The 26673-nt window shown below is 44.7% G+C and overlaps 5 protein-coding genes across 5 annotated transcripts; 2 read left to right on the forward strand and 3 right to left on the reverse strand.

The window, feature by feature from the left end:
* Positions 1-18: 18 nt before the first annotated feature.
* On the reverse strand, positions 19-2610 carry F5891DRAFT_1194267 (metacaspase-1; the record flags this gene model as incomplete). Its single annotated transcript, XM_041367903.1, has 20 exons — positions 19-117; positions 170-206; positions 263-308; positions 363-381; positions 439-519; positions 567-767; positions 820-833; positions 897-921; positions 978-1040; positions 1096-1142; positions 1201-1263; positions 1315-1375; positions 1429-1514; positions 1566-1647; positions 1705-1829; positions 1885-1916; positions 1968-2243; positions 2306-2404; positions 2462-2473; positions 2543-2610. The coding sequence occupies 20 exons, from the start codon at positions 2608-2610 to the stop codon at positions 19-21; spliced, it is 1536 nt and encodes a 511-aa protein (XP_041220965.1).
* A 1068-nt stretch (positions 2611-3678) lies between these two features.
* On the forward strand, positions 3679-6280 carry F5891DRAFT_1165941 (general substrate transporter; the record flags this gene model as incomplete). The annotated part of the gene is made up of 16 exons (XM_041365409.1): positions 3679-3756; positions 3811-3880; positions 3932-3965; positions 4020-4174; positions 4225-4293; positions 4343-4400; positions 4448-4672; positions 4722-4820; positions 4874-5004; positions 5059-5089; positions 5138-5263; positions 5314-5403; positions 5458-5511; positions 5562-5718; positions 5771-5848; positions 5899-6280. 16 exons carry the CDS (start codon positions 3679-3681, stop codon positions 6133-6135), a joined length of 1692 nt encoding a protein of 563 aa, XP_041220966.1. The 3' UTR covers positions 6136-6280.
* Positions 6281-7528: 1248 nt separating this feature from the next.
* F5891DRAFT_1165942 (cytochrome P450) lies at positions 7529-10049 on the forward strand (the record flags this gene model as incomplete). Its single annotated transcript, XM_041365410.1, has 12 exons — positions 7529-7893; positions 7952-8171; positions 8229-8325; positions 8373-8635; positions 8689-8938; positions 8996-9118; positions 9166-9268; positions 9320-9406; positions 9457-9491; positions 9548-9594; positions 9644-9769; positions 9830-10049. The coding sequence occupies exons 2-12, from the start codon at positions 7996-7998 to the stop codon at positions 10047-10049; spliced, it is 1527 nt and encodes a 508-aa protein (XP_041220967.1). The 5' UTR covers positions 7529-7893; positions 7952-7995.
* A 2492-nt stretch (positions 10050-12541) lies between these two features.
* Positions 12542-14228, reverse strand: F5891DRAFT_1130659 (uncharacterized protein; the record flags this gene model as incomplete). The annotated part of the gene is made up of 8 exons (XM_041364559.1): positions 12542-12631; positions 12668-13065; positions 13090-13135; positions 13172-13209; positions 13382-13571; positions 13633-13825; positions 13888-14093; positions 14148-14228. The coding sequence occupies 8 exons, from the start codon at positions 14226-14228 to the stop codon at positions 12542-12544; spliced, it is 1242 nt and encodes a 413-aa protein (XP_041220968.1).
* An 8573-nt stretch (positions 14229-22801) lies between these two features.
* Positions 22802-23497, reverse strand: F5891DRAFT_960225 (uncharacterized protein; the record flags this gene model as incomplete). The annotated part of the gene is made up of 3 exons (XM_041375708.1): positions 22802-23040; positions 23089-23303; positions 23355-23497. The coding sequence occupies 3 exons, from the start codon at positions 23495-23497 to the stop codon at positions 22802-22804; spliced, it is 597 nt and encodes a 198-aa protein (XP_041220969.1).
* Positions 23498-26673: the final 3176 nt, after the last annotated feature.

Raw genomic sequence — 26673 nt, forward strand, 5'->3', positions numbered from 1 at the left:
ACATGGTACAGATATGATTCAGGCTATGAAAAGTATGTTTGTGTCCTGTATGGTAGGTGGTAAGAGACTGAGGAGCTCGTAGAAAAAGATACTGACCATCGGGTGAGAACTAGATAGCTATTTCAAAATAGTCAGAAAAGCGCAGCATCATGCACAGCTACAGACAAACCTGTGGTTTCTGACTGTACTTTGCCCTTAAAATATCACTGCCGACAAGTTCATCAGAAGCCGGATAATCGATCCCGAAAGATGAGGCACTCACCGGATGGAATTCAGCAGCTGCTGATAACTTTGTTGCGGGTTGTCCCCTGCGGAAAACGTGTCCAATTAGGAGCTGATTATGACGCTCCAAGATTACTTACTGAGTGCCTTGATGAAAGCCTACATTTGAAAGATGCGTGAGAGGCTGAAGTGAGAAGCGCGGATGAAGGAATTTACATAGCTCATAGCGCCTGTGGCTCTTCCCGCTTCTTCTGTGTCCGAGCTGGTCTGTGAATCCTTGCAGCCACTCCATGAAATCTACATTCAAGGTGAGCGTGATGCAAAGCAACTAAAAATTCACGCACGCAGTCGGCAGGACTCGTCTTTGTAGTCATACAGATCGTCTCGGCTTTGTGTTTATCTACTCTGGCAGTTTTGATCAATCCTGTAACGGAGCTGTACACGCCGCTCATGTCGCCGCGAGCGTATGAAGTCACAGCGGACATTAGACTTTGGCCGGCCTCTGCAGCGAGATTTGGTTCTTTGATCTTGCCTTCCGTGGAATACTAATGCACAAAAGTAAGATTACGATGAGGGTGGAGAGTAAGGGTGACGCACGACGAATGGGAGATCTAGATATCAATTAGATTGGAATTAACATGAGCACTGGAAGGAAATAAGAGATCCATTCATACCCAGAGCTGACCCAGAGTGGCAGGACTGCGAGAATATTAGTACATGGCTATCATTTCAGGTTCCTAGCGAGAAGAACTTACATCGAAGATAGCGGTGAGACGACAACCCGGAGGAAGCCGCTTCACCATGATGTCGTGCATCAACTGAAAGGTGGTCATTAGTGGAAAGTGGAGAGGGAGGACTACAACGTGGACACACATCATCAACAATATGACCATTCTCTTTGAAATCAACTGGGTAAATGACTATCCCACAAACGATTAGCATATGCTGCCTGTAAGATGAGTGTCATGTAATCGTTACCTTCATCATATCCATCTTCTTCATCGCCATCGAGGTCCTCCGTCTGTCCTCCGTGCCCGGAATCTATGTGGTGTGAGTGACAATCAGGTAGTTGACAGTGAAACGTGCACGTACAATGGAAGAAGAGCGAGTCATGAGGGCGGGCATCGCGAACGAGCCATTCCATTGCGCGTAACTATCGGCCCACATTAGTTAGCACTAGTACAGCTCTGTAAGCAGCTTACTCACTATGTTTTGCTGAGTAGGAAGTTGGCGTTGGTCTCTCGCATCGTCAGTGAGTATGACCATATCCTCCTCCTTATACCCAAACTGAGCTGGAAATAATTCATGACATACTACGTGCATTCCGTAGCGAATAGACTTACTAGCCAAGAAACGCTTGATATTATTTGCATCATTAATGCAGCCATGTAATTCTTCTGACTGGCCGAGGTAATTGATTCCAATCTATTTTGAAGATAGCCATCAGATGTGAATGAGTGTCAGTCCATGCGCACAACATACACATAAGGCTTTCTTCTTGCCGTTACACTGAGAATATTGGAAAGAGGATTGCTGCATCTGATTGGGTCCTTGCATTTGAGGGCCATAAAACTGCTGATCATAGGGTGGCCGCTGTGGAGGTCCGCCTGTTTAAAAGATCATGATGTGAAGCGACTTTGTATGTTTCATCGATCAACCCACTTGGAGGAGCATATGCGTAGCCACCGCTCACTCTGATGGATGTTAAGGTATCTATCAATATAAAGATCTTGGGAACAACGCACTGGGGAGGAGGTGGACCGTAACCACGAGGGGGTCCAGGCGGCGGTGGATAATTACCAGGAGGACCTGGGGGTGGCAGGTGTTGTGGAGGGCCTTGCCTACCCGGAGGAGGCGCGAGGGGTGCACCATATGATGAGGGTGGAAGGCCAGGCGGCAGTGCGTAATGGGTGGGAGGACCTTGAGGGGGCGGATAGTTGCCAGTAAAGTGACCTGGATGACCACTATTATGGTGGTGTCCAGGATAGTTATCTCTTGATACTGGTGGTGGTGGTCCAAAGCTGTGGATCGATGATGTCAATATTAGGTGAGACACACAAAGCATGTTTTACCGGTTACCTACCCTCTGGGTGCCAGCTGGGAACCGTGCGAAGGAAACGGCGGTGGGACAGCATACGTAGGGTTGTGTACAGGTGGATTGGGAGGATGAACACGATGATTACTGTAACAATCAGCGTATCAACTCAGCTCAGCTAACTATTCACTACAATTGACATACGGGTTTGGGAAGCTGACGAGGAAAGATGCGATCGTAAATTGGATTCAGCGGCTCTCTAGAAGGCGTTATCGACGTGCTTACTGAAGTGGGGCGCCGTTAGTACCACTCTGATTGTTACTGGTCGGATAACCGGAATGCCCTGACCACATGCTGGATGACGATTTATGAGTGACTCGACAAGTGAATTGTGAGAGATCAGAGAAACTTGGATTCAAGACGGCGGCAACAAACCTGACTCACACTCAGGCTGCGCCCATAGCATTCTTGTGCACTGCCACTGCGCGCTTGTCCATGTTTAGCTTCTACGTCGAACTCGTTCCGATTATTGGCACATGAATCATCACAAGTGTTTGATATCCTGGGCTGTTAACGTTGTTAACTCTTGCTGGAGGCTCAGTAAATCCACTTGGAGTATAATGACCGCCGTGAGGAGTAAGATGAAAGTTCAGAGGATCATCGATAACTTGGTTCCTCTATCAAGACAAGACTCAATCTTTCTCACCGAGCGTGCTTTATCGAGGTATGTCCGATCAGACCGAGTTTTTCCTTTTGCAGTGTAACTGCTGAAGAAACTAAACGCTGTCGCTCAATTTGCCCAGAGTCTGATATATCCGATTATCCACACTGCAACGTGGTCAATTCAATGATCTGACGCGACTCCGTTGCTAAGCACGCTACAACAAACTCCCTTTCGAATAACCAACTGTCAAATGATTCAAATCGAGCATAATGCAACGTTGGATTACCGACATCGAAAAGGATGGTCCGACTGTTTCCGGGGCTAGCGGACCTTCAACTTGTGCCATTGGTCGATAGTTCTGTTCACTTACTATCGCAGTCTCAACCAGTTATTCATCTTGTTGGATTGATATCAGAGCGCTCAACCATGAGGATAAAGGTTTTGCTGACAGCAATACTATCATGCGGACCCATAAACGGGTTTGTGGCAATTTCGGAAGCGTATCCATATCATCACTCATTTTGTTCCGGACCCTACCTCTCGGGTTTGTTGCGTGGACGGCCAGGATCCCCCGCACCGCCCCACACCCCGGACAGGTTCTCCATTTACATCCTTTGTCAGGCTTTTGATTGCTCCATCAAGATCTTTCCCGAACTTATCCCGTGACATGAGAAATCAATAGTGGACATGCAGACACTATAAAGGAGAGCTGCATCTGTGATTGAGTCCAGTGAGCAATCCTTTTTTCTCAACAACAATGGGTGGAGGCCACGCTGGAGGCGCAAGCCCTTATGCTGCAAAACATCGTCAAGCACTGCAGGGCCAGTCAGGATGGGTAATTTCCCTTGAATAATCCTATCTAGTGCTGCGTACTCAACACATTACGCAGGCAGGTCTTGTCCACAATCGCAGAATTTTTGCCAACGCAGTCTTCGCTTCTCTGGGTGGTTTGCTCTATGGTGCGACCCTGTCACTATGTTCTTCTTCAATCTCGTACTAACACGCTGCAGGTTATAACCAGGGTGTATTTTCCGGCGTCTTGAGGTGAGCTTTCATGCCACCTTTTATTCGGAAATTGTGATCCTCAAATTGTTTCAGTATGTTTTCATTCGACCAGCGGATGGCGGACGCCATCACAAATCCTGGAACCAAGGGTTGGCTTGTATCTATTTTAGAACTCGGAGCTTGGGTCGGTGTTCTCTCTGCCGGGTACTTGGCTGACAAGCTCTCCCGCAAATACACCATCATGCTTTGTTAGTGTGCTTCGCTTTTTTGAGGGAGTGTAGCTGATTGATTCATGCAGCTGTCGGTGTATTCTGTGTCGGTGTCGTCGTTCAAACTGCGGCATTCCAGCCCTCGTCGATATATGGTGGTATGCTCTCAGAGTCTGTCCAAAAATTGGCATCTAAATCTCATCTCAGGGCGTTTTATCACTGGTCTTGGTGTCGGATCGCTCAGTATGGCGGTTCCTCTGTACAAGTATGCTATAGCATTCCCTTTGTATGTCTTTACTGACACTTTACCAGCGCCGAACTTTCTCCTCCTGAAGTCCGTGGTAGTCTGGTTGCCCTGCAACAACTTGCTATCACCTTCGGTATTTTGATCTCCTTCTGGATCGACTACGGTACCAACTATATTGGTGGTACTGGAAGTGGGCAGAGCGAGATTGCATGGCGCGTTCCATTGGCTATGCAGCTTGTTCCTGCTATCATTCTAGGCGTTGGTGTGATTTTCATGCCTTTCTCTCCAAGGCATGTCTCAACTCCTGCTACGACACGTCACAAAACTTATGGTGTCCAGGTGGCTTGTCAATCAAGGTCGCGATGAAGAGGCTGTCGCCGTCCTTGGCAGGGCTCGCCGCCTTCCTCCGGACTCTGACCTGGTCCAAATCGAGTTCTTGTGGGTTATAAGATCATTGCTCTCTTGATACTCCTGATCATAGTCTTCCGTAGGGAAATCAAGGCCCAGTACCTCTTTGAAAAGGAAATGAATGCTTTGAAGTTCCCTCAATTCCAGGATGGGTCGTTCTCATCGAATTTCAAGCTCGGTCTTCATGCCTATATGAGCTTACTTACCTCGCGCAGTACGAATTGGTCGCATTGGTATCAATTATGAACGCTAATGTTACTCTCGCCAGCTCTCTTCTACCGTGTCGCTGTTGGCTCAATGTGAGTCGCTATTTTCCATCGGTAGGACTCATCCCAATGAATTTTCAGGACCATGTTCTTCCAGCAATGGACCGGCGTTAATGCCATCTTGTACTACGCGCCCAGCATCTTCGCTGATTTGGGTTTGACGGGCAACGCAACTAGTCTTCTTGCCACGGGTGTTGTCGGTGTTGTGTATGCCTCACCACATACTTGCACGTACATAATTGACACACCCCAATCAGCATGTTCCTCGCAACTATCCCTGCCGTCATTTGGATCGATAAGGTCGGCCGTAAGCCAGTGTTGATCTCTGGTGCTTTCATCATGGCTATGTTAGTATTATATTCTTGCGCATGAAATTTGCCATTCTAAACATTTTACAATAGATGCCATCTCGTCGTTGCAGTACTGACCGCGTTGTACCACGATTCTTGGGCATCGTGCGTCTCATCCAAATTCATTATCTCCCTTGCACTTAACATCTCACCAGACACCCTACTGCTGGTTGGGTGGCTTGCGCTTGCGTTTGGGTATTCTCAGTCGCCTTTGGTTACAGTTGGGGTCCGTGCAGCTGGATCCTTGTTGCTGAGATTTGGCCGTTGAGTATACGTGGCAAGGGTATTTCTATTGCTTCATCGTCCAATTGGGTTCGTTCTAGGCATATTCGTAGGAAAGTTCACTGATCGTCATGGCAAACAGATGAACAATTTCATTGTCGGCCAAGTAACGCCATCAATGCTAACTCATATTGGCTTTGGGACATTCGTGTTCTTTGGCGTGAGTTGTCTGTTCATTTACTTCTTTCAGTATCTCACGAAAATTAACAGTCCTTCGCCCTCCTCGGCGGCTTCTTCATCATGTTTTTCGTACCCGAGACCAAGGGACTCACTTTGGAAGAAATGGACGATGTATTTGGAGACCGTAACGGTCTTGCTGTTGCGGATGAACAACGCCAGAACGCCATCGCGGACCGTATTGGTTTGACCGCATTTGGCCAACGCAAAGGCGGATCTGACAACGAAAAGAGCAGTCACGAGCTCTTCGACGATGAGGGAAAAGCTTAATGACCATCGATGGATGGCGCACATATTTCTATGCACTCGATATTTGACACGCTGTATTACATTGTTCCACAAAACATGCACCCTAGTGGTGAATATGGAGATGGAATAATAAATTGAATAATATTAATGTGAATGAGCACCCTCACTGGCAGTTGACATGTTTTGCTCCGAAGTAAAACCTAGTAAGACATCTGGCGCTCACCGGTGCGGCGCTCTACGGAGCTCTATGAATTGAACATCCAGGACAGACCGCTGAACCCGGGGAGCCCCAGCCTCCGCGGATCTCCATTGCTCTCCATTCAGGTCTCCAATTAAAGGATCTCCTGGGGTATCCGAATCTGTTGCCTGAAGAGCTCGTGTAACTTTTTTTTAGCAAGAACTTGAATAGGTCTTCTTGCAGATCTATTGCTATGGGGTACCATGTATTCGGCGATCAATACCGCTAAAATCAACACTCGCCAGCAGTTACCAGCTTGTATTGCTGGCAAATACTCGGATTCACCAGGAAGGTCATTTTTCTCGCCATGATCGTATCGTGATCATCGAGAACGCCCGAAATAAATATGCTCCCCACATGATGATATTTCCTCGTTCCCGTTTTAAGTCGTGGGTTCTCCGCCTCTCCGCGGGGTCAGCGCGGACTGTGGTAAGTATGCGTTGTCACTCGTGACGAGTTTCATCGGTTTTCATCGGATGGTCCTCTTGAGCAACTGCTACGTCCGGTATTTCAAAATTTGGCACAGCCCCTTGGAAAAGGTGGCCACTTTGCTTGCTTTGCCTCACTTATTAATTTGAAAACCCTCGTTTGTTCGACTGGTGGGATACGAAGTTCACTAACAACGATTTCCTAAGCAGTGGAATCCGAGTCTGAGCTACTGGCACGACAAACCACAGGCTGTAATTTGGAAATGGCCAGCGCGATACGGGAGGATACGGCGTGGCTAGCGTTCTGAATCCTTCGTTATCAATCGGCGCGTGCCACGTCTTGTTCTTTGGCAACTTGCACGCCATAGAATTATTTGTCGCCGCTCCTCGCTTTGATTTATGCAATTAATCTAAGAACGTGACGGTAACTTGCAGAAATAAAATTTTGTGGTTGTCAGTTGACACAGGTAGCTGGAAGTGCTTTTTCAGAGCACCATTAATGATGATGATTCAATCAGATCACTGAACTGAAACGTATCATCAACATGCCGAACCAACCCTCTCTGACACCGCCGACGTTGGTGCAGTTGCGACAAACAACGTAAGCACTCACCTCGCGGGGGAACACCAGTGGACCCTGGAATATAGAAAGATAATTCCTACAGGAGCACTCGACATGCACTGCCACTGGGGACACCAGCTTAGCTAAGCACTTGAAGTTTGTTTTGACTTCCGAGTCTGTTCAGTACATCATCGAGATGTTGTAGCAGGCTAGCCATGCTTCCACCTCGAATGCTACCGGACCGGATTTGTTCGAGAACAACTAGCCATGTCGGAGAGTTTAATGATTGGCGATTCTACTTTGCATCCGTGTTTGTGGGACTCTGACTCGCTTCTTAGACTGACTTACCCTCACCACGCCGTGTCATCGCAGTGTGGTGCATTTCAATTGCTTGTCAAATACCAGGCAGAGTGCGAGGTGCTATAAGATGTTGGACACATTGTAATTAGCCGAGACTGTCGTCCCTCGACCGTTACGCCGATCAATCGTTAGGTCAAAAGGCAGTGATAATCAAAGCTCACACTTGATCACTGACTCTTATGGGAACTCAGGTAAGCAGCGAGCTTACACACATACGGCTTATTAGACGCACATTCTACATCGATTCAGATATTGGAGTTGCACGTCCATCTTATTCCAGCCCACATTACATCATGATACTGGAAGCTCTTACTGGGAGTACCGACCACTATGCAGTTGGCATCATCACAGTCGTAGCGGTGCTCGCTGTGTTATACACGAGATTCTCGTTTGCGGGGAGGAAGGGCGCCCTACTTCCGCCTGGACCTCCCGCCCGTTGGTTCTGGAGCAACGCTTTGCCTGCTGTGAAGTGAGTTTTGGCAGTATCATACAGAATGTTAGAGGTTGACTTAGATCGTCTGCTCAGCATCGCCTATGCACTGACCAATTTAGTTCGAGAGTATGGGCCTGTTGTGTCGTTCCGACAAGGCAGCCAAGTGATAATTGCCATTGGCAGCGTGGAGGTAATCTGCAAACCTTGAGCTTTCTCCGACAATGACCCATGTAACAGGCAGCTGTAGACATTATGGAGAAAGAGGGTGGATCACTAGTAGATCGACCTCGTGCCATTGCCGCGAGTGAGATACTCTCAAATGGACTGAGTCTCTCCATGGCTCGTTACGGAGAACGCTTCCGGCGCCTCCGAAAAGCAGTACATCCTCATTTGCAGCCAAAGGCGGCAGAGGAATACCAAGATATGCAGCGCGAGAACGCGATGAAATTCATATTGGATATGCTAAATGACCCGACGGCCCACCAGAAGCACGCACAGCGGTATGTCACTACCAAGGCCCTTCGTGATACTTTCATAGATATGGTATCTCCAGGTATGCAGCATCAGTCATTCTTCGAGTAGCTTATGGGAAATCTACGCCTACTGCCAACACCGATCCCGAAGTTGTCCGTATCTACAAAGTCGCCAAGCATTTTCAAGCCACGATTCGCCCAGGAGCTTATCTCGTTGATCGTGTGCCCCTTTTGCGCTACTTGCCTGGTTACGGAAAGCAACTTTACGAATGGCATCGTGAGGAGGTTGAGCTATTTAGGCATCAGCTAAGGCGCGTCAAGAGTGAAATGGTGAAGGGCTCTTTGTTTTGATTTTAATGTATGTCACTTATATCTTGTTGTACGCAGGATCAAAACAAAGCTGGCCTCTCTTTCACCAAGGCACTATTGGAAAATACTGAAGAACACAAACTCTCTACAGATGAGATGTCGTATCTTGCCGGATCACTCTTTAGGGCGGGATCTGATACGGCAAGCCATGAAACTTATTTATCTCTGCGAACTGACTCCTGGTTCAGACTGCTGTTGGAATTACTGCTACTGTTATGGCTGCAGCATGCCACCCACTGGCTCAGGCAAAGGTGCATGAGGAGCTAGATATGGTGATCGGGTTAGACAGAGGTAAGGGGTCCAAAGATTTTGATTTCTCAATTATTTGATCACTCGTTGTAGCGCCGACATTTGATGACTCAAGCTCCCTCCCGCAATTACATGCGTTTTTGTTGGAAACTCTGAGATGGAGACCCATCGTTCGCATAGGTAAATTTGAATTTCGGCACGTTCTTGCACGATGCTGACATGTGCCTCAGGAGTTCCCCACTGTGCCACAAAGGATATTTTATGGGTCGGTGTCTTAATTTGCTGTAACCTACGTTCTCATCCTAGTCCGCGTGCAATCAGCGAGGATACTGCATTCCCAAGGGCGCAACAGTGTACGGCTGCCACTGGTATGGTGTTGCCTCACGATGTACATTGTTTCATTGACCGTGTTTTCAGGACTCTTTCTCGCGATCCTATTGTCTTCCCAGATCCTGAAATATTCAATCCCCAGCGCTGGCTTGATTCAGAAGGCCGCCTTAAGGAAAATAATATGAAGTTCATCACGTATGGCTTTGGTAGGCGGTAAGTCGCGCCGACATCGGTTTTCGGATGTCGATTAACGAATTTTATTTGTCATTAAAGTGCATGTCCCGGCCTGCACCTCGCAAACCGCTCGTTGTACATTACCCTCGCACTTCTCTTGTGGTCTTTCCGCATTGTTCAACGACCTGATGCACCGATCAACACTCAGGCTTTCAGTGACGCAGTCGTTTCCCATGCAGCGCCATTTGAAATCGACGTCATTCCGCGGGTCGAGGTTGCGAAGCTGAGAGCGATGATGATGGAAGGATGTATGGATTAGAGTGTTTTTGCTAAGTGACATATCAAGTCTTCGACAAAGCATTGTTCAATGGTTTGACCCACCGATCATTACACATGCTCTCAGTGACACAGTCAGGCCACGGAGGCGTGCATAAAATGTGTTTCAACTACTTCGTGCTGCTATCCGCACCCACTGATTGCTTCCCGCTAAGGTAGGGCTACTACAAAATCAACCAACTGTGACATGGTGTGACAGCTGATGTATGTACTTTTCACCTGGTTAGCCCAATTAGTAAGCCTTATTAGGCTTAATGATCTTGTGCCTCGCCAACTATACTTAGGCTTGGGTGTAGTAATATCCTGACACCAGCATTAAACCTTGCCCCAAATCATCTCCTACATTCTCTACACCACTACAATAGCTAGTGCCTATCCTGCCCATCAGGAAACCTGGATTTTCCATGATTTGGCTGATATGTCTGATAGCAGGCCCACCAGGAAAATCAAACAATCAGCTCATCAGATTTTGTCTGATTTCAGGCAGGTCCCATTCTGAAATCAGACCATTCAGGTCCATCAGACAGTTAGTTGTTCAGACATGCATTTCATCTAAATCATCATGCTGATCAGACACCTCAGCTGATCAGATTGACAGGTGCTCAGAAATCTCAGCTTATCGTGGCTCTCATGATAAAGATAAAAATAAAGGTTTGAACCATACATGTGCACATCAGGTCACATGACAACATGCACATTTCAAGTGCAGCATAACCACTAGGCTATGAGAACACATACATTTCTAAGTTAGAATTCATATATATACCATATTTACTAGACTTGGAAATATTTTTATTTCACTTCTTTGACAACATTGTTATTTTTGTTCCATGTCTTAATGAAAGTTGTAGTCCTAGTGGAGACAAGTCTATGGCAAGTCTTGGCTTGTCAATTGGTAGTCATTTGAGCAAGATATAAGCAAAATGAAAATGAAACATCGGCGAATTTGTCAAAATGCAAAAATTAAAAATGAATAAAATCCTTGCATGTCTTAATGAAAGTTGTAGTCCTAGTTGAAATGAGTCTGTGGCTAGCTTACCTTGCCAATTGGTAGTCATTTAAGCAAGATATAAGCAAAATGAATATGAAACATTAGTGAGTTTTGAATAGAAATTCTGAAGTTTTGCAAAAGTTGAATACTTAGATTATCTGACCTACTACATGGCAATGACACAGCTCTGTAGCTGTGGAGTGTCTGCATGATCAGATAGGCTGGATATCTGAATGTTTGATCTTACTGATGTATCTGACTGACCAATTAGGCTGCATATCTGTGTTTATGATTTGTCTGATGAAGCTGATGGTTATGAAGTCCTGACAGAACTGCAATCCTGTGTGGGTTGATATGCTTGAGAGCCATGTGATCCTGAAAGGCTGATATCCTGTAAAGCCTGTTATGTTTGAGAAGCATGTCATCCTGTAATAATGATATCCTGCTGTGTCTGAAATACTTGAGCATCATGATGTTCTGATGAACTGAGAGTATGTTGTGTCTGACACTACTGTCTGACTGTGATTTTGACAATCTGGGATTATAATAGGTTTGAAATCAGACCAGTCAGGTCATACAGGTATGTCAGTTAAATCAGGGAAAATCCAGGTTTCCTGATGCCCCCGCCTTTGATTCCGGCACTTTCTGCAGGTGTGCCCACCTTTGTCATGGCTGTTGATCTGGTGGGTTCTCATGCCTCCTTCCTCACTGCTGCTCACTGCAGACCATCGCTCCTGCCTCTACAACCTAGTAGCCACTATCCTGGCCCTCACCGTGCTCTATAATGACCACTCCCTTCAAAACTCTGGCACTCAAGTGGTCTGTGCACCCTCGCAAGTTGCCCCCAGGCACTACCTGCCTGCCTCCATCATCGTTCTCACCTCTGCCTCCTTGTCCCACCAGTTCCGTCGCTCAAGTAGTCTGTGCGCCCTCATAAGTCGCCCCCAGGCACTGCCTGCCTGCCTGCCTCCATAATCATTCTCACCTCCACCTCCTTGTCCCACCAGTTCCGTCACTCAAGTGGTCTGTGCACCCTCACAAGTTACCCCCAAGCACTGCCTCCCTCCCTCCATCATTGTTCTCATCTCTGCCTCCTTGTCCCACCAGTTCCTCATGTCTCGTGGGCGAAGTCACTTCAAGCTCAAGGGCCTTTCCCATTCAGTCATCGCACACAACTTTCGAGGGCGACAGCACCCATTTTAAGGTAAGTCCTATATATTTTACTATCTATCACTTCCAATGATGTACAGACGCCATATGATGATGTCAATCAATGCACCATTCTACTTAGGTTTCTATTGGGACATGTTGGAGGGGCGGGGGGCGGAATATTGAACCAGCATATGAGTATGCAGGGCAACCATATATTTTCAGGTACTTAAGAACTACATACACACAAGTCTATTAACATGCTACCTTCATACTACCTTTGCAAAATGAATGACACATAACTGCAAATTGAAACTATAGAAGTGAGGGAGATCTTACTCCAACAGTGTACTAGGTGCGGGGCCGAACAATCTTTCAAAGTCGGCCAACATGGCATTGCAGTCAAGGGTGTTGAGGTTTATATCCTGATCAAAGGACCCAGAAGCACTGAAATCACTGACCAAAGGCTGAGGAGATGTGGTATCTGGAGAGGCAGAAGCAGTAGCAACCACAGATGGCGCTGCTGACTCATGGATGGCCTCATCAGATGGCGCTGCTGACTCACGAATGGCCTCGCCAGATGGTGCTGCTGGCTCGCAAATGGCCTTGTCTCCCTCCGCATCACTGTTGTCATCACTAATGGTCTCTGCGCTCTTGAACTGCTTGCACTGAGCAGTAGACTTCCTCATCTCTGCATGTTTCTTTTCTTTGTCTGATTGAGGTTGATGACGCTGGTCAGCTAGCTCGCCGCTCTCAAGCTTCTCTTTGTGCTCCTTACAGAGTTCCTCGAATTCTTCATCACTCAAGGACTTCCAGTACGTTGCACCAGACTCCCACTTGCACAAAAGCATTTGAAGGTCTGGAAGTGCGCTCGATACCTGACTAAGGTTTGTAAAAGGAATCTTCTTGGGCCACTCTTCCATGATGACCTGGTAGCATTGGATAACATTACAGTAATAGTAGACCCATTGCATCTTTGCACAATCATCACCAGTGATCTGTTCTATAGAAAAAATTTATTTAAACCATTGTCAAGCCCAAATAAAAACTACTCATGAAGCTTGCGGTTGATAATGTTGCAGATTTCTGAATGTGTCAGAGACATGTTGCTTGTGGTTTTTTGCAGCACCTGAATGAAATTAGCCTGAGAACACAATAGTAAGCAGGACACTAACCTTTCATCCCTTGGACTGCAAAGCCTTCCATTTTGTTGACTAAATCTTGATTATCAACCCCCATGACAGTACCCATGAAGTTTTTGATGCCTTCGGTGGCAAATACAAGACCACAGAGAGGAAGGTCTGTAGAGCCATGGGTGGTGTAGAGAATAGTCTCTGTGCCCATATGACAATGTAAACTGTTGAGCTAGTATTCATGGGGCTGTGTCAGAGAAACAGAAAGAAAAACAAACAGACTCAGAACACACCTCATTTTCCACCACCTTTAAAGTGTGCATGACATCATTAATCTTCAATTTCATTGAGGTATAAACACTAGTAGTCTTTGTCTCCTTGAATTCAACGAACTCAGTAAGCAGTTTGTCTTGTTCCTCCTTTGAGAGGGCAAAGTATTCGTCCTTGTTATCGCATACAAATGATTGGAGTGCAGCTTTACCTAGGCTATCTGAAAAAAAATCATCTGTGAGCACAATGAGGCATGACAGTGTGATAATAAAATAAACTCATGGTTCTCTTTGTCCTTGTTCTTCTTCCAACAGAATGCATTCCATAGATTGAGCTTTGAGCATTTTGACCGAATAAGTCCACGACCTATGTATAAATCATTTTGAACACGGTAGATATTTTTATGATGGGAAGTAGCAATATTTTTCGTAGCGTTGTCCAGTTGCTTCCAAGCATCGTCTAAAGTGTTCTTGAATTGAAGGGACTTAGCACATCAGTTGAGCCTAAGAGCGGTGCGAGCTTCCTTGCTAAGCACAACCTTGGGATGTTGATGAATGGGTGGCTGAACACGCCTTGTGCTTGAACCTCGTTTCTGAGAATAAAAGGACTGCATAACCATTTGCTACAAGGGAAGCAGTAGAGACTAGTTAGCGATGAATGGTTAAGTTTTGATTCAGCTATTTAACACTGTAGCACTCGAGCTCACGCTAGGCTCGTATTCAGCCATCTCACGCATCACGTCAAATGTTTGTCACTCGATATTCACTTCCTGATGCAACCCGACACATATCTGCCGAACCCGACACTTCGACCAATGGACCCAACACATTGGCCGCATTGGACCCAACACACCCCGCACACTTGTCCTATCCATGTCTTGTCTTGTCAGCTAGCCCCACTAGGTGCGTAGTTGATCATTTCACACATTACTCACGTCGTAGCCAGCGCTATTACATGTTTTCCCATAGTCTGCAGCGCCTCATGTTTATTTACATGTACATTGGACCCGAAATTCTTTGGCTGCTACTTTCACCTATAGGGTTCCAGTGTAGAGACTGATATCTCTGTGGCCTTGCAGAGGCTATATATGTGACCTGTCTCAGAGTACAGTTTGATGCACAACTTGTGCCAATACCTTTCCAATCATTCCCTATGTGAAGTGAAACTCTCCCGCACCAAGCGCGCGCTACCTTCCCGCGCATCGGCCGCCCCAAGCGCAGCATTCTCGCGCATGCATTAGGCGCGCTCGAAGCGCCCTATGTCGCACGTCCATCCATTGTCCAAACTAACCTCACTGGTACGTGTTCATATCATTTTCTCCATATCAGACCATATTCTATTTTAATGATTGCTCAATTCTCATGTCATAGACTCTTATTACATACCTTACCTACTCGCTTTGGCTCCGCTTCAAGGGCGCATTTTTAGACATATATAAGCGCCTGTAGTTCATATTTTACATCATCGAATCATATAGAAGCTCCCTGCACCTCACTATCAGTGTAAAAGCTCATCCGTCACATGCCATAGTCAGTATCTATTGGCAATAAGAACATCCTTAACGTCTATTACGAACCTCTGCATGTAAACCCACCTTGCGCTTTTCCCGCGCTTCGCACCGCTCAAGCGCTACCTTCCCGCGCATCAGCTGCCCTAAGCGCTTTGTTCTTGCGCTCGCACCTCTGGCGCTTTCCCGCGCTCTACGTCGGCCGACGAACAGCACCCCTTTGCACCAACCCCTAGATCTCTGCTGCACTTGCTTCCCCTTTAGGGTCGAATGCACTTGTCACTACAAGCATAGCAGCTTAGGCAAGCAGACCCAACACATAGTTCAGAATACCACCATCTGAATAATTGTTTCTACACCATATTTCTACGTACTTATATATATATTGGTTTCCACATAGCACATTGATCATCCAAGTAGTAGGGAGCTGTTTCCCAATGCCTTGTGGTCAAATCCGATAATTCGTAGTTCTTAGTTGACATTGTGAATATTACCGCACTTTCTATCCGAAACACCTGTCCTTATTGATATTCCACATACCGCTCGCTATACCCGACATTCATTTCTCAAACCCGACGCTAACCCGCTGAACCCGCACCCAAAACCTGCTGACCCACTAAACCTGAAAACATCGGCCGACACTTTGACATTGGACTCGTAATTATACCTTCGGATTCTGTTTCTCATGCTTGGACTTTTGATAGTTTATTGATTGACTAACTATAGACTTATTTCAAAAGCAAACCCCTTGTGCAAGACCACTACAACATTTTTATTGCTGACACTTACTTCGTATAGTATCAAGCATTGTTGTATCTTTACAATGCACCAAGGATATAATTTTTTGAAGACTGGCATTCTCGAGTGTAAGGCAAAATGACTCATTATTCCATACTAAGCAAGGGCAAAACATTTAAGATCTACAGTAATAACAAACCAAAAAGGTAAAGCACACACAGCAACACGAGAATGCTGAGAAGCTTGAAAATGGAGGTAAGCCATGATGATCGGTGCTATGTGGACATTAATACAATTTGCTTCAAAATTTGAGAATGGAAGACAATTAACTTTCAAGCTAGCGGTGGACTCAGGATTTATACCCACTTGTAGGTCTGCAAGAAGAGCACTGGACAAAATGGCCGCTTTTTTGTACTTAAGGTCCCATGCCAGTGACCTTAATATGGCCTCCCAACGGCTACTGCATACGGTTCCAATCAAAGTTTGGAGCTTCAACACATTTTCGTCACCCAAGTTCAGCCGATCAAGTGCGGCATCTGTGTGAGGCCCAATGCTAATAAGCGGCATCCCAAAAGTTGTGGGATCACTAGCAACTTGACTCTGTGTGTGTGTCGCCACCAGTGGGCTAGACTTTGCAAACATATGTATCGGCTGGACAGCATTGATGGATCTCAGAGCATAAGGTCAATGGTGTAGTTTTTTTTGCAGATCCAGCAGCCAATTCTCCTCCATGACAAATGGCTGCAGAGCTCGAAGAATCCAGAGAGGACTGCATACTGGTGGAAAAGACCTTGGGGGCTTGTGCAGAGCACTGGATGTGAGTTCCTGTGGCAACCATAGGTGCAGGAAGGTGTTGTGGCCCATTAACACTAATATGAGCTGCAGGGACTTCAGAGCTGTGTTAGCAATGAAACAATGAGATAAATGATGAATTACTTACAGTTCCTACAGGGTTTCATATTTTCAACAGCGCAGCATGCAGCAAAGTGCTGGAGGTGAGGTACCACAAACTCCTGTGCAAATGCCTGCACCAAGACAGCGACATCTCCACTAATTCTCTGCACTGTTTATTGTAGCTCATGGGGTGTGATATAGATGTCGATAGGAATTTGTTCGGGTGAGATATTCAGGGTCGCTTCACCACCAGCACATCAAATGATGAGGGATATTCCACCATACAGGCGGTCTTGCAAAGTGATCTGAAACATATTGTGAGGTTTAAGAAAAGAAATATGGGAACAACTGACTGCATCAAAGACGTCTTGGAGGGCTGTGTCAACTAGCTCACTGTGAGTAAGGGTCCTCTCCATCTCATTCCCATTGATTGACCGATTGAAACCAATGTATGATGGGTGAAGACCCCCTGTGGTCCTCATCTGGTAATGTGTGCTGTCAATATGAGCATCGTGCCTAAGTAGAGCCTGTGTGGCAGCTTGCCGCTCATTATTGCTGAAACCTGGTGCAAAGGTAGGAGTATACAAAGCGGCAAGACCTGATGTAGTGAAGCGGCTGAATTCCACCAGTTTGGCACCTGGAGGTTTGAAGGGCAGTGAAGAGGAGGTTGGTTTCATGGGCGCAAATTTCTTGATGCTAGGTGCAGCAGAAAAAGGAAGTGCGGGTAAGTTGCAGTTGAAGGGTCTATTAATGCATAATGACTACTAGTCATGGTATTATTATGTACACCGGTCGGCGACACTATATGTAGATATCTACAAGTGTATGTTACATTATCACATTTCTATATCTATGAGTGTATGTTACATTACCACCATTTCTATATCTACGAGTGTATGTTACATTACTGCCATTTCTATATCTATGAGTGTATGTTACATTACCGCAATTTCTGTATATACTACAAGTGTATGCACAGTTCCATCCGCATCAGCAGTTGTACACTACATTATCACGTTTCCGCCAAGTTTCCAACATCATTCATGGAACAATGGATTAATTACAACCAGACATACAAAAATACAACACTAATGATCTAAAGGTAAGTAAGAGGTATCCAAGTGCGGTAGTAGGTTGTGCCCAAGTTCAGTAGTAAGTGGTGCTCCAGTTAGTTGATAATCGACTGTAAATAATCAGCCATGTCCTCCGTTAATGTCTCTTGTTCTTCAGCGTCAACATCAGCATCAACATCAGTATACTCAGGATTAACAATGGCCTGGAGATTCACAAGATTGTCAGGTCGCCCTATGAGATACATCAGTATTGAATCCATGTGCTCCAAAAAAACGTACCACTGTGGGCAACATCAACATCATGAGCAAGGCATATACCAACACCCCTCACTCCGGAAAAACCTGCAAGTTTCTCAATGCGATCCAATCGGTAGTGATGCACTGCATTGATGGCTGTGCATGAATGGTATTGGTGCTGGAGCTCATGGGCAAGCTGTGGATCTGAGATGAGAATGTCCTGTACAATGGCAGACATCCTGAGCTCTTCATCATGCATGGAGGTGCACAGGCATCGAACTTCAACATTCAGATGAGTGATTTCCTCATGGGCTTGGCAATGCTTGAAGAATTTGGTAGTTGCTTGCTTCTCGATGACCCGGCTTCGACCAATCACTGGTTTGAATATCATTGCGAGAATATTGCAGAAGATCGAATTCGCCTAGAAAACCATAGTCAGCAATATCTTTCCACGAAATCTTTGGTCGCGGTGGCTTGAGTGCTACAGCTTGAGTGTTGTAGCGATTAATTGCATTATGGATTGCATCCAAACGATGTTGTAGAGTTTTTCTAATCTGCTGCCGTAGCTTGTACCCTATCAAAAATTATTTTTAGTGTACGTATTTTGATATAAACAAACTTGCCTGTTCCTGATAATGATAGTTTTGAGAGTTCAAACAGCCTCATCACAATGAGGCGCTCTAGCTCATCTAGGGCAGTGTGATACTTGCCCAGGGTCACTTCCTCCTTGAAATGCTGGTACTCCGGTCCGCCAATCTCCCACCGCTGATCAACAGCCAATTGGACCTCAATGTGCGCAACAAGTGCCTCAGCATTCTGTAACTTAGTGTAGGAAGTGTCAACTTGAATGTGAGCTTGTGTGAGGGCGCTATTGATCTGCTCCAAGCTACCAGTGGGAATACTAGTGAGGGCATTGTTGCCAACTTCGTGGGCTGCATCCCAATCGGTTCTAGATCAATCAAATTATCAAATCCTTAATTATGGTATGGAAGCTTTACTTACCGTCGTTCTGTGGGCTCGTTGAGGACCTCAACATAGCATATGCAGAGTTGGTCTCTAACTGGTGGCAGCTTCAAACTGTCCAAGTGATCATATTCTTTGTTGTAAAATTGATGGAAGTCTTCATCCATCAGAGATAACTCAGCCTTGATGGTCACGAGCTCAGCAGTGAGTGTCTGAATCGCTTTCAATGCTTCTCGATAATGATTCCAAATAAAAGTGCCTAAACAAATCATTATTTGCATAATAGAAAGACTTGAGAAAAAAATACACACTGAGTGTGGCATACTTATCAGCATCCCAGAATGAAAAATGCTCCTCAATAGTCTGGCGCCGGTGGAATGGACTTGCGTGTCTCATACTATGAGCAAGCTCATTTGATGATGAGAAAATATGCTCACACCCTTTGTACTCAGTGTGTCCAATTCCCGGAATGTACATGGGATGCCAGTCGAGCTGGCATCTACGATTATGAGCATGTCCATGAAACACACCACCATGAGCCGAAAGTCCAATTTGCATGCTTGTGGACCCAAGGAACTATTACTTAGTGTCTTCGAAAATGTGCATTCAATGTCATAGGCACATCCTCCACTCTTCCCATATACTGCAAGGAGTTTTTCGATTATGGCTAGTGGATATTTTGCCCTGTTAAATTAGCTCAGTAGCAGCAAAGATGAATTGAGAAATAACTCAACAATTCCCCGCTCCGGATCATGTCACAGGCTAGAAGAACAAACCAGTGACGACATGCTGCGATAAAAATGCCAGATTCGCCAAATACTGAATACATTTTTTATGAGTCTTGGGTCCAGCATTGCGCCAGCGGTTGACGCACATGAATGTCCCACCGGCTTCAGTTCCAACTGTATCGTCCATCCAGTTATCATTGTTCGACTCCCTCTGCAGGGCATTGTCAGACTGTAGTTGCATGAAGAGAAACATCTTACTTCTCGTGTCCTTACTTCATCCTTGAACTTGTCTACATCGCAGGCATCAAGCCAGTAGTTAGACCATGCCTTACGAGAATCCAGGCGCCTTTTTGAGCTGTAAATTGTTGAGTCCCACCGTTTCAAACTGTTATTGCCATCAATAGATACCAGCCATTCAAATTCCAGTGCTGGCTCATCCTCCAGCTTATCACTGCGGGCATTTTCTCATTTTCCTCCACCAAACATCCAAAAAACATTGAATTAGAAGATAGAAATTTCTTTTTATTGTGTGTATCAAAACATTGAAAAAAAATAATGAATGTATTGAAGATTTTCTGTATGCAAGACATAATCTAAAAATGAGTCATTTTCCCTCAAGAAACAGTCTATATTTTTTATTCATCATTCCTCAAATAACAATTTACAATCATGTCAATTTTTTGGCCTCTGTTTTTCCAATGTTCTGTGTATCAAAAATCTCAATTACTTCATCCTGTTCACCATATGTTTGATCCAAGAACATTGAAAAATCATATAACAAATAATAATAAATATTTTGACAATGTTTTGTTAAGGAAAAGCAAAGAAACTTTCAAACTTTCATTTGTATATTTGATCAGAGGAAATTTATGAAACATGCCCCATGTTTTGTAAGAATAAATACATAATGTTTGCAGTATATTCCTCCTGCACAACACTTAAAAAACATTTATTATGTTCAGAGAAAAAAAATGAAACATGATTGCAGGATACTCTGCCTCAGAACATGCACAAATTATACATTGTTTTCTGCACACAATAGGTGGAAAATACAGCATTATCCTTGAAGGAACATGATGAATTTTTGCATCATGTCCCACACACAGAAAATCATTGAAACATAAATTATTATTTTTTCAATGTTTTGACAGACAAAATGAAGGTACACTGGTCCAAGTAGTGCTGCTAAGAACCAAGAACCATTCGGCGGGGAAATGAGAACAAAATGGTGTGACAATATAGAAGGGTTTTTTGAGAAGATTTTTAGTAATGGTGAAGCGATGAGTATAGAGGCAAGGTTGAGAGTGGGGGCGCAAGTGCCAAACCTGGGTCCAGTTCTACCAGAGTCGACAAACCCTGGATTGAACCTTTGCAAACTGTTCAGAGTGGTCATGTTTGGTTTTTTTGGGGTTCAAATGTGAACCATCCATGTCACAAGCCAACAACTGGACTGCTTGGTGCAGCACTGAGGCAGTCATGTACTAAATACACCAACTGCAGTTTCACAGGCAGAAAGAAATGCAAATTAATGCCAAGTGATGTCAAGGAGCAAAAGCAGCTGGTTGTGCATAAGAAAGGCTGACTTAAAGGATTCATCAATTTTCTGTGTCCCATGGGCCATGACATGTGTAAGGATTGTCTATCCTCTACACACGGCCCGCACCTCAAAAAGGAAATCTGAGAACTGTCATTCACAAAGTCCACGTGACTCACGGATGCGAGAAAGCTCTACACTTTGCATCCGAGTTATGTGGATACATTCTCTCACTTCTCCATTCTCTCTTTTTCCGTTATCTTACCTTGTGCTCAAACTTCACGATACCCTTGTTTCACCAAAGTATTTTCACCTCGCCATATGCTCCCCATTCTTATTTCAGCCTAGTAAAGTACTTGAAAATGTATTTATACTGCTCATGTACACTCATAACAACAGCAGAATCATATGTTGGTTCCCTGCTCAAAGCAAACTTTGCTCTACAGAAAGTCTTAGCCTCTCGAAATGTTTCGTCTTCACACTTGCACCCCTACTCTCAACCTTGCCTCTATACTCATCGCTTCACCATTACTAAAAATCTTCTCAAAAAACCCTTCTATATTGTCACACCATTTTGTTCTCATTTCCCCGCCGAATGGTTCTTGGTTCTTAGCAGCACTACTTGGACCAGTGTACCTTCATTTTGTCTGTCAAAACATTGAAAAAATAATAATTTATGTTTCAATGATTTTCTGTGTGTGGGACATGATGCAAAAATTCATCATGTTCCTTCAAGGATAATGCTGTATTTTCCACCTATTGTGTGCAGAAAACAATGTATAATTTGTGCATGTTCTGAGGCAGAGTATCCTGCAATCATGTTTCATTTTTTTTCTCTGAACATAATAAATGTTTTTTAAGTGTTGTGCAGGAGGAATATACTGCAAACATTATGTATTTATTCTTACAAAACATGGGGCATGTTTCATAAATTTCCTCTGATCAAATATACAAATGAAAGTTTGAAAGTTTCTTTGCTTTTCCTTAACAAAACATTGTCAAAATATTTATTATTATTTGTTATATGATTTTTCAATGTTCTTGGATCAAACATATGGTGAACAGGATGAAGTAATTGAGATTTTTGATACACAGAACATTGGAAAAACAGAGGCCAAAAAATTGACATGATTGTAAATTGTTATTTGAGGAATGATGAATGAAAAATATAGACTGTTTCTTGAGGGAAAATGACTCATTTTTAGATTATGTCTTGCATACAGAAAATCTTCAATACATTCATTATTTTTTTTCAATGTTTTGATACACACAATAAAAAGAAATTTCTATCTTCTAATTCAATGTTTTTTGGATGTTTGGTGGAGGAAAATGAGAAAATGCCCGCAGTGTATAGAAGCAAGCTGGGCATGAATTGAGCATGTATCAATGTGGCATGTCATGTTTGAGCGCCATGTGAAGCTGCTGATCCACATGGTGAAGGATTTCTAAATGAATGTCATAAGCAATTGAGAGTTGTACACTGAGGTACGGTTGGTAGGGAATCTTATGACAACATCATTAGCTAAGCTGAAAAGAGTTGTGTGGATGTACATCATGAAGGAAACATAGAGATTTGACTTGTGCTTGAATGCTGAACCTAGGACAAGAGCGATGGATTTGACGGTAGGTGGCAAGAGTGCGCAGCAATACAGCAACTGTTGGATAGATTGGTGCACACCTGATGTAGCTGTGATATATCAATGTCTTGTTGGGGTATTTGTGCAGGGACCGTGATTGAAGTGAGGAGTAGCTTTGTTCTGCAAATAAATTAGGGCATATAGAAGTGGAAAATTTATTTTACATACTGAAGACATTGACGAGTTCTATGTTAGTCAGTGAAACACTGGGAGAATCATCTAAAGGTGGTTCCAGAAGCTCATCGTCCAAGGTTGGCATGTTGTCTCCAGAATCACGAGAACGGTAGTTGAGGTAAGCATTCACAAGCAAGTTCAGCTGAAGATGCCAGTGTTTGGTTTGATTTTCTGTTCGGTCCTGTTGAGTGCGGAGATCAATATAGTGACTGGTGGATGGCATGAGCAAGAAGGTGTAGAGATAGGAAAATGATACATACTAGCCACTGACGTGCGCTATTTGCTCAGCGAGTCCTTCAAAGGCTTTGTATTCTCCACCTGCATGACTCATGTGCATCCCTTCCTCTCCTGGAGGTGCAGTGCATGGTAGTCCATCGACATCCATTCCACAGTCAGCCATCATATCCTCCACAAACTGACGATCCTTGTTTGTCATCTCTAACATGAGTAATATATGGTTGGTTAGAAGTGAGCAAAGTCAGAATGTAAAGAAATACCTAGGATTTCAGCCTGATGGCTTGCATCCACAGCTTCTTTGCATTGAAACTGCTGGCTAGCTGCCAAGAAACGGGATTGGCGCTGTTGCCCTCAAAAGTTGTGTGTGATGACTGAATGGGAAAGGCCCTTGAGCTTGAAGTGATTTCACCTATGAGACATGAGGAACTGGTGGGACAAGGAGGCAGAGATGAGAACAATGATGGAGGGAGGGAGGCAGTGCTTGGGGGTAACTTGTGAGGGTGCACAGACCACTTGAGTGACAGAACTGGTGGGACAAGGAGGTGGAGGTGAGAACAATTATGGAGGCAGGCAGGCAGTGCCTGGGGGTGACTTACGAGGGTGCACGGACCATTTGAGCAACGGAACTGGTGGGACAAGGAGGCGGAGGTGAGAATGATGATGGAGGCAGGCAGGCAGTGCCTGGGGGTGACTTATGAGGGCGTACAGACTACTTGAGCAATGGAACTGGTGGGACAAGGAGGCAGAGGTGAGAATGATGATGGAGGCAGGCAGGCAGTGCCTGGGGGCAACTTGTGAGGGCACACAGACCACTTGAGTGCCAGAGTTTTGAAGGGAGTGGTCGTTATAGAGCACGGTGAGGGCCAGAATAGTGGCTACTAGGTTATAGAGGCAGGAGCGATGGTCCGCAGTGAGGAAGGAAGCGTGAGAACCCACCAGATCAACAGCCATGACAAAGGCGGGTGCACCTGCGGAAAGTGCCGGAATCAAAGGCAGGGGCGGGATAGGCACTAGCTATCGTAGTGGTATAGAGAATATAGGAGATGATTTGGGGCAAGGTTTAATGCTGGTGTCAGGATATTACTACACCCAAGCCTAAGTATAGTTGGCGAGGCACAAGATCATTAAGCCTAATAAGGCTTACTAATTGGGCTAACCAGGTGGTACTTTTTAGCTATTAACTATGTCATTCCAAGTCAAGTTGAGTATATGTGATCAGTGGTTGTCACCAAGTTCTTGTAAAATACTGTCCGGAAGAGTGCGGTGACCTTGATATTTTCTGTGTGCCCACGCTACTTGCTTTCTGTTTAAACCTTTCTTCTCTTTGTTTGCCTCGCGTAGACCCAGCTCTTGATGTCTGCATTGAATATTTACAATGCTTGCATGGTTCCTCTTGCTGATCTTGGTGAGAGTAACAGAACTGGAATCCAGATGAGGTAATCAATGGCCAATGGTGGTGCAAAATTCTTGGCAATCTTACTCTGATAATGCCACAATCCCATCTAATGTCCATAAGTTACACTACATGCACTTTTCAAGGAATTGGCTCCCTGTGAACTGTACTATATAGTGTGCCCCATCATCCACAAGTTTCTGATTTTCTCTCCTCCATGTTATCCCAGAACCTTCATCAGTTTTGCAATTCTGTCATGCTTTCCATAAATTTGTCACATGAGGTTGGTTGATTTTGTAGTAGCCCTACCTTACCTCATATCATTCATTATTTTTAGGACCAAAAGCCCCAATCTCAATCGAACTCAGGAATCAGGTCACAGAAACAGTGCTGGGTTTTGCCTTCTCTCCATCAGCTCATACATGTGTCTAGGCAACACCAGTGCCACTTTATCTTACTCCTCCATCTCCACACCTGGACAACAGAAGCATGTTTGCACCAAGAGTGGAATATAATCACCATCTGCTGGTGCATCAATATTATAGACTTCAACAAAGGTGCAATGTTTGATGGCAGACATCAGTGGTACATGGATAGGCCATGACATTGATGGGTCAAGTTGTCAATACAGTATTTACTGTCAAAGGAAAGCTGCTGATGGTGATAGTTTCTGACTGTCAAGGTGCATTTTCATAAAATGAAAAATGTTATGATAACATTGGCAGGTTTCAAACCTGCACTGTCCAAAAGAAACAGATTTTGACTCTGATGATCACTCAACAATTTCATCTGTAGCAGATTTTGAACTCACACAGACAGATTTGGATTCTGTCATATCAACTGCTTGGCTAAGACCAGTCAGATGCACTAGCAATGAATCCATTCAAAAGTGAATTCTCAAGGTATTTTTTTCAGTTCTAACATCAATTTCTGCCATCCCCCTTAAGCCCAATCAAACGATACATTTCTTTTTCAAATGTCAGGGTGTGATTTCATAGAATAAAAACATTAGAGGAAGTCAAACTTGGCGATTCACGCACCGATTCGGACGGCGATTCGGATGTCGATTTTCGAGCGTCAGAATCGTGCAGAATCATGAATCACCCGGAATCGTTGAAGTGGCTCCAGAGCCGCTTCAACGATTCGTTTCACCTTGTTTCACCGCTGATATATCTACATTGGGATTTTTTTTATAAATTAAATACATAGTGATGAAAAACATATGATGAAAATAAAACTACAAACGAACAACGACGCCCGTCACTGATATCCCAGTTCTCATGGCAAAAGCAAGTAAAAACACACCTGCAAAATCCACTAGCGAAGGCAAGAAGAACTCGAAGATCACCAAGACCGGTAGTAAGAGAGGGTTGAAGGGTCGTGAAAATAGCGCGAGAGAAGAGGATGGTGATGCTGTGAGCCTCGAGCCACCCGAAATCGAGTGCGTGGATTCTAGTAGTGTCAATCAGTGTATTCTAGTCTTGCAACAGCCGTTGGGCATGTTGCTGACGTGGGGTGTAGCGAGCCATGATGTCACTAGTAGTGACTAGACATTTCATTGCATACTTATCTACATATATTTGATTATTTAAGTGCTGTCGACTCAGATGAGAATCATTCGAGAAACGAGTTGAATCAGTGATGAGAATCGGGGGTAGTCAACCTTACAATCGATTCATGGTCGATTCAGGTTGAAGAATCGTGTCGAAAATCGGAGTCAGAATCGAGGCGTGAATCACCAAGTTTGACTCCCACTATTATCATCTGCAGGTTTCAAATCTGCACAGTCCAAGAGAAACAGATTTTGACTCTGGTGACAACTTGACTAAAGACCAATGAAAACAAATGTCTGAGATGCCGTCTATGAGCAAATATTTGAGGCATGTTCTTATAGAAAAAAACAAAGTGATGTTTCACTGGTTTCAAACCTGTTGCACTCCAATTGAAAC

Source organism: Suillus fuscotomentosus (assembly GCF_016647785.1).
Source record: "Suillus fuscotomentosus strain FC203 chromosome Unknown F5891scaffold_67, whole genome shotgun sequence".
Classification (NCBI taxonomy): domain Eukaryota; kingdom Fungi; phylum Basidiomycota; class Agaricomycetes; order Boletales; family Suillaceae; genus Suillus; species Suillus fuscotomentosus.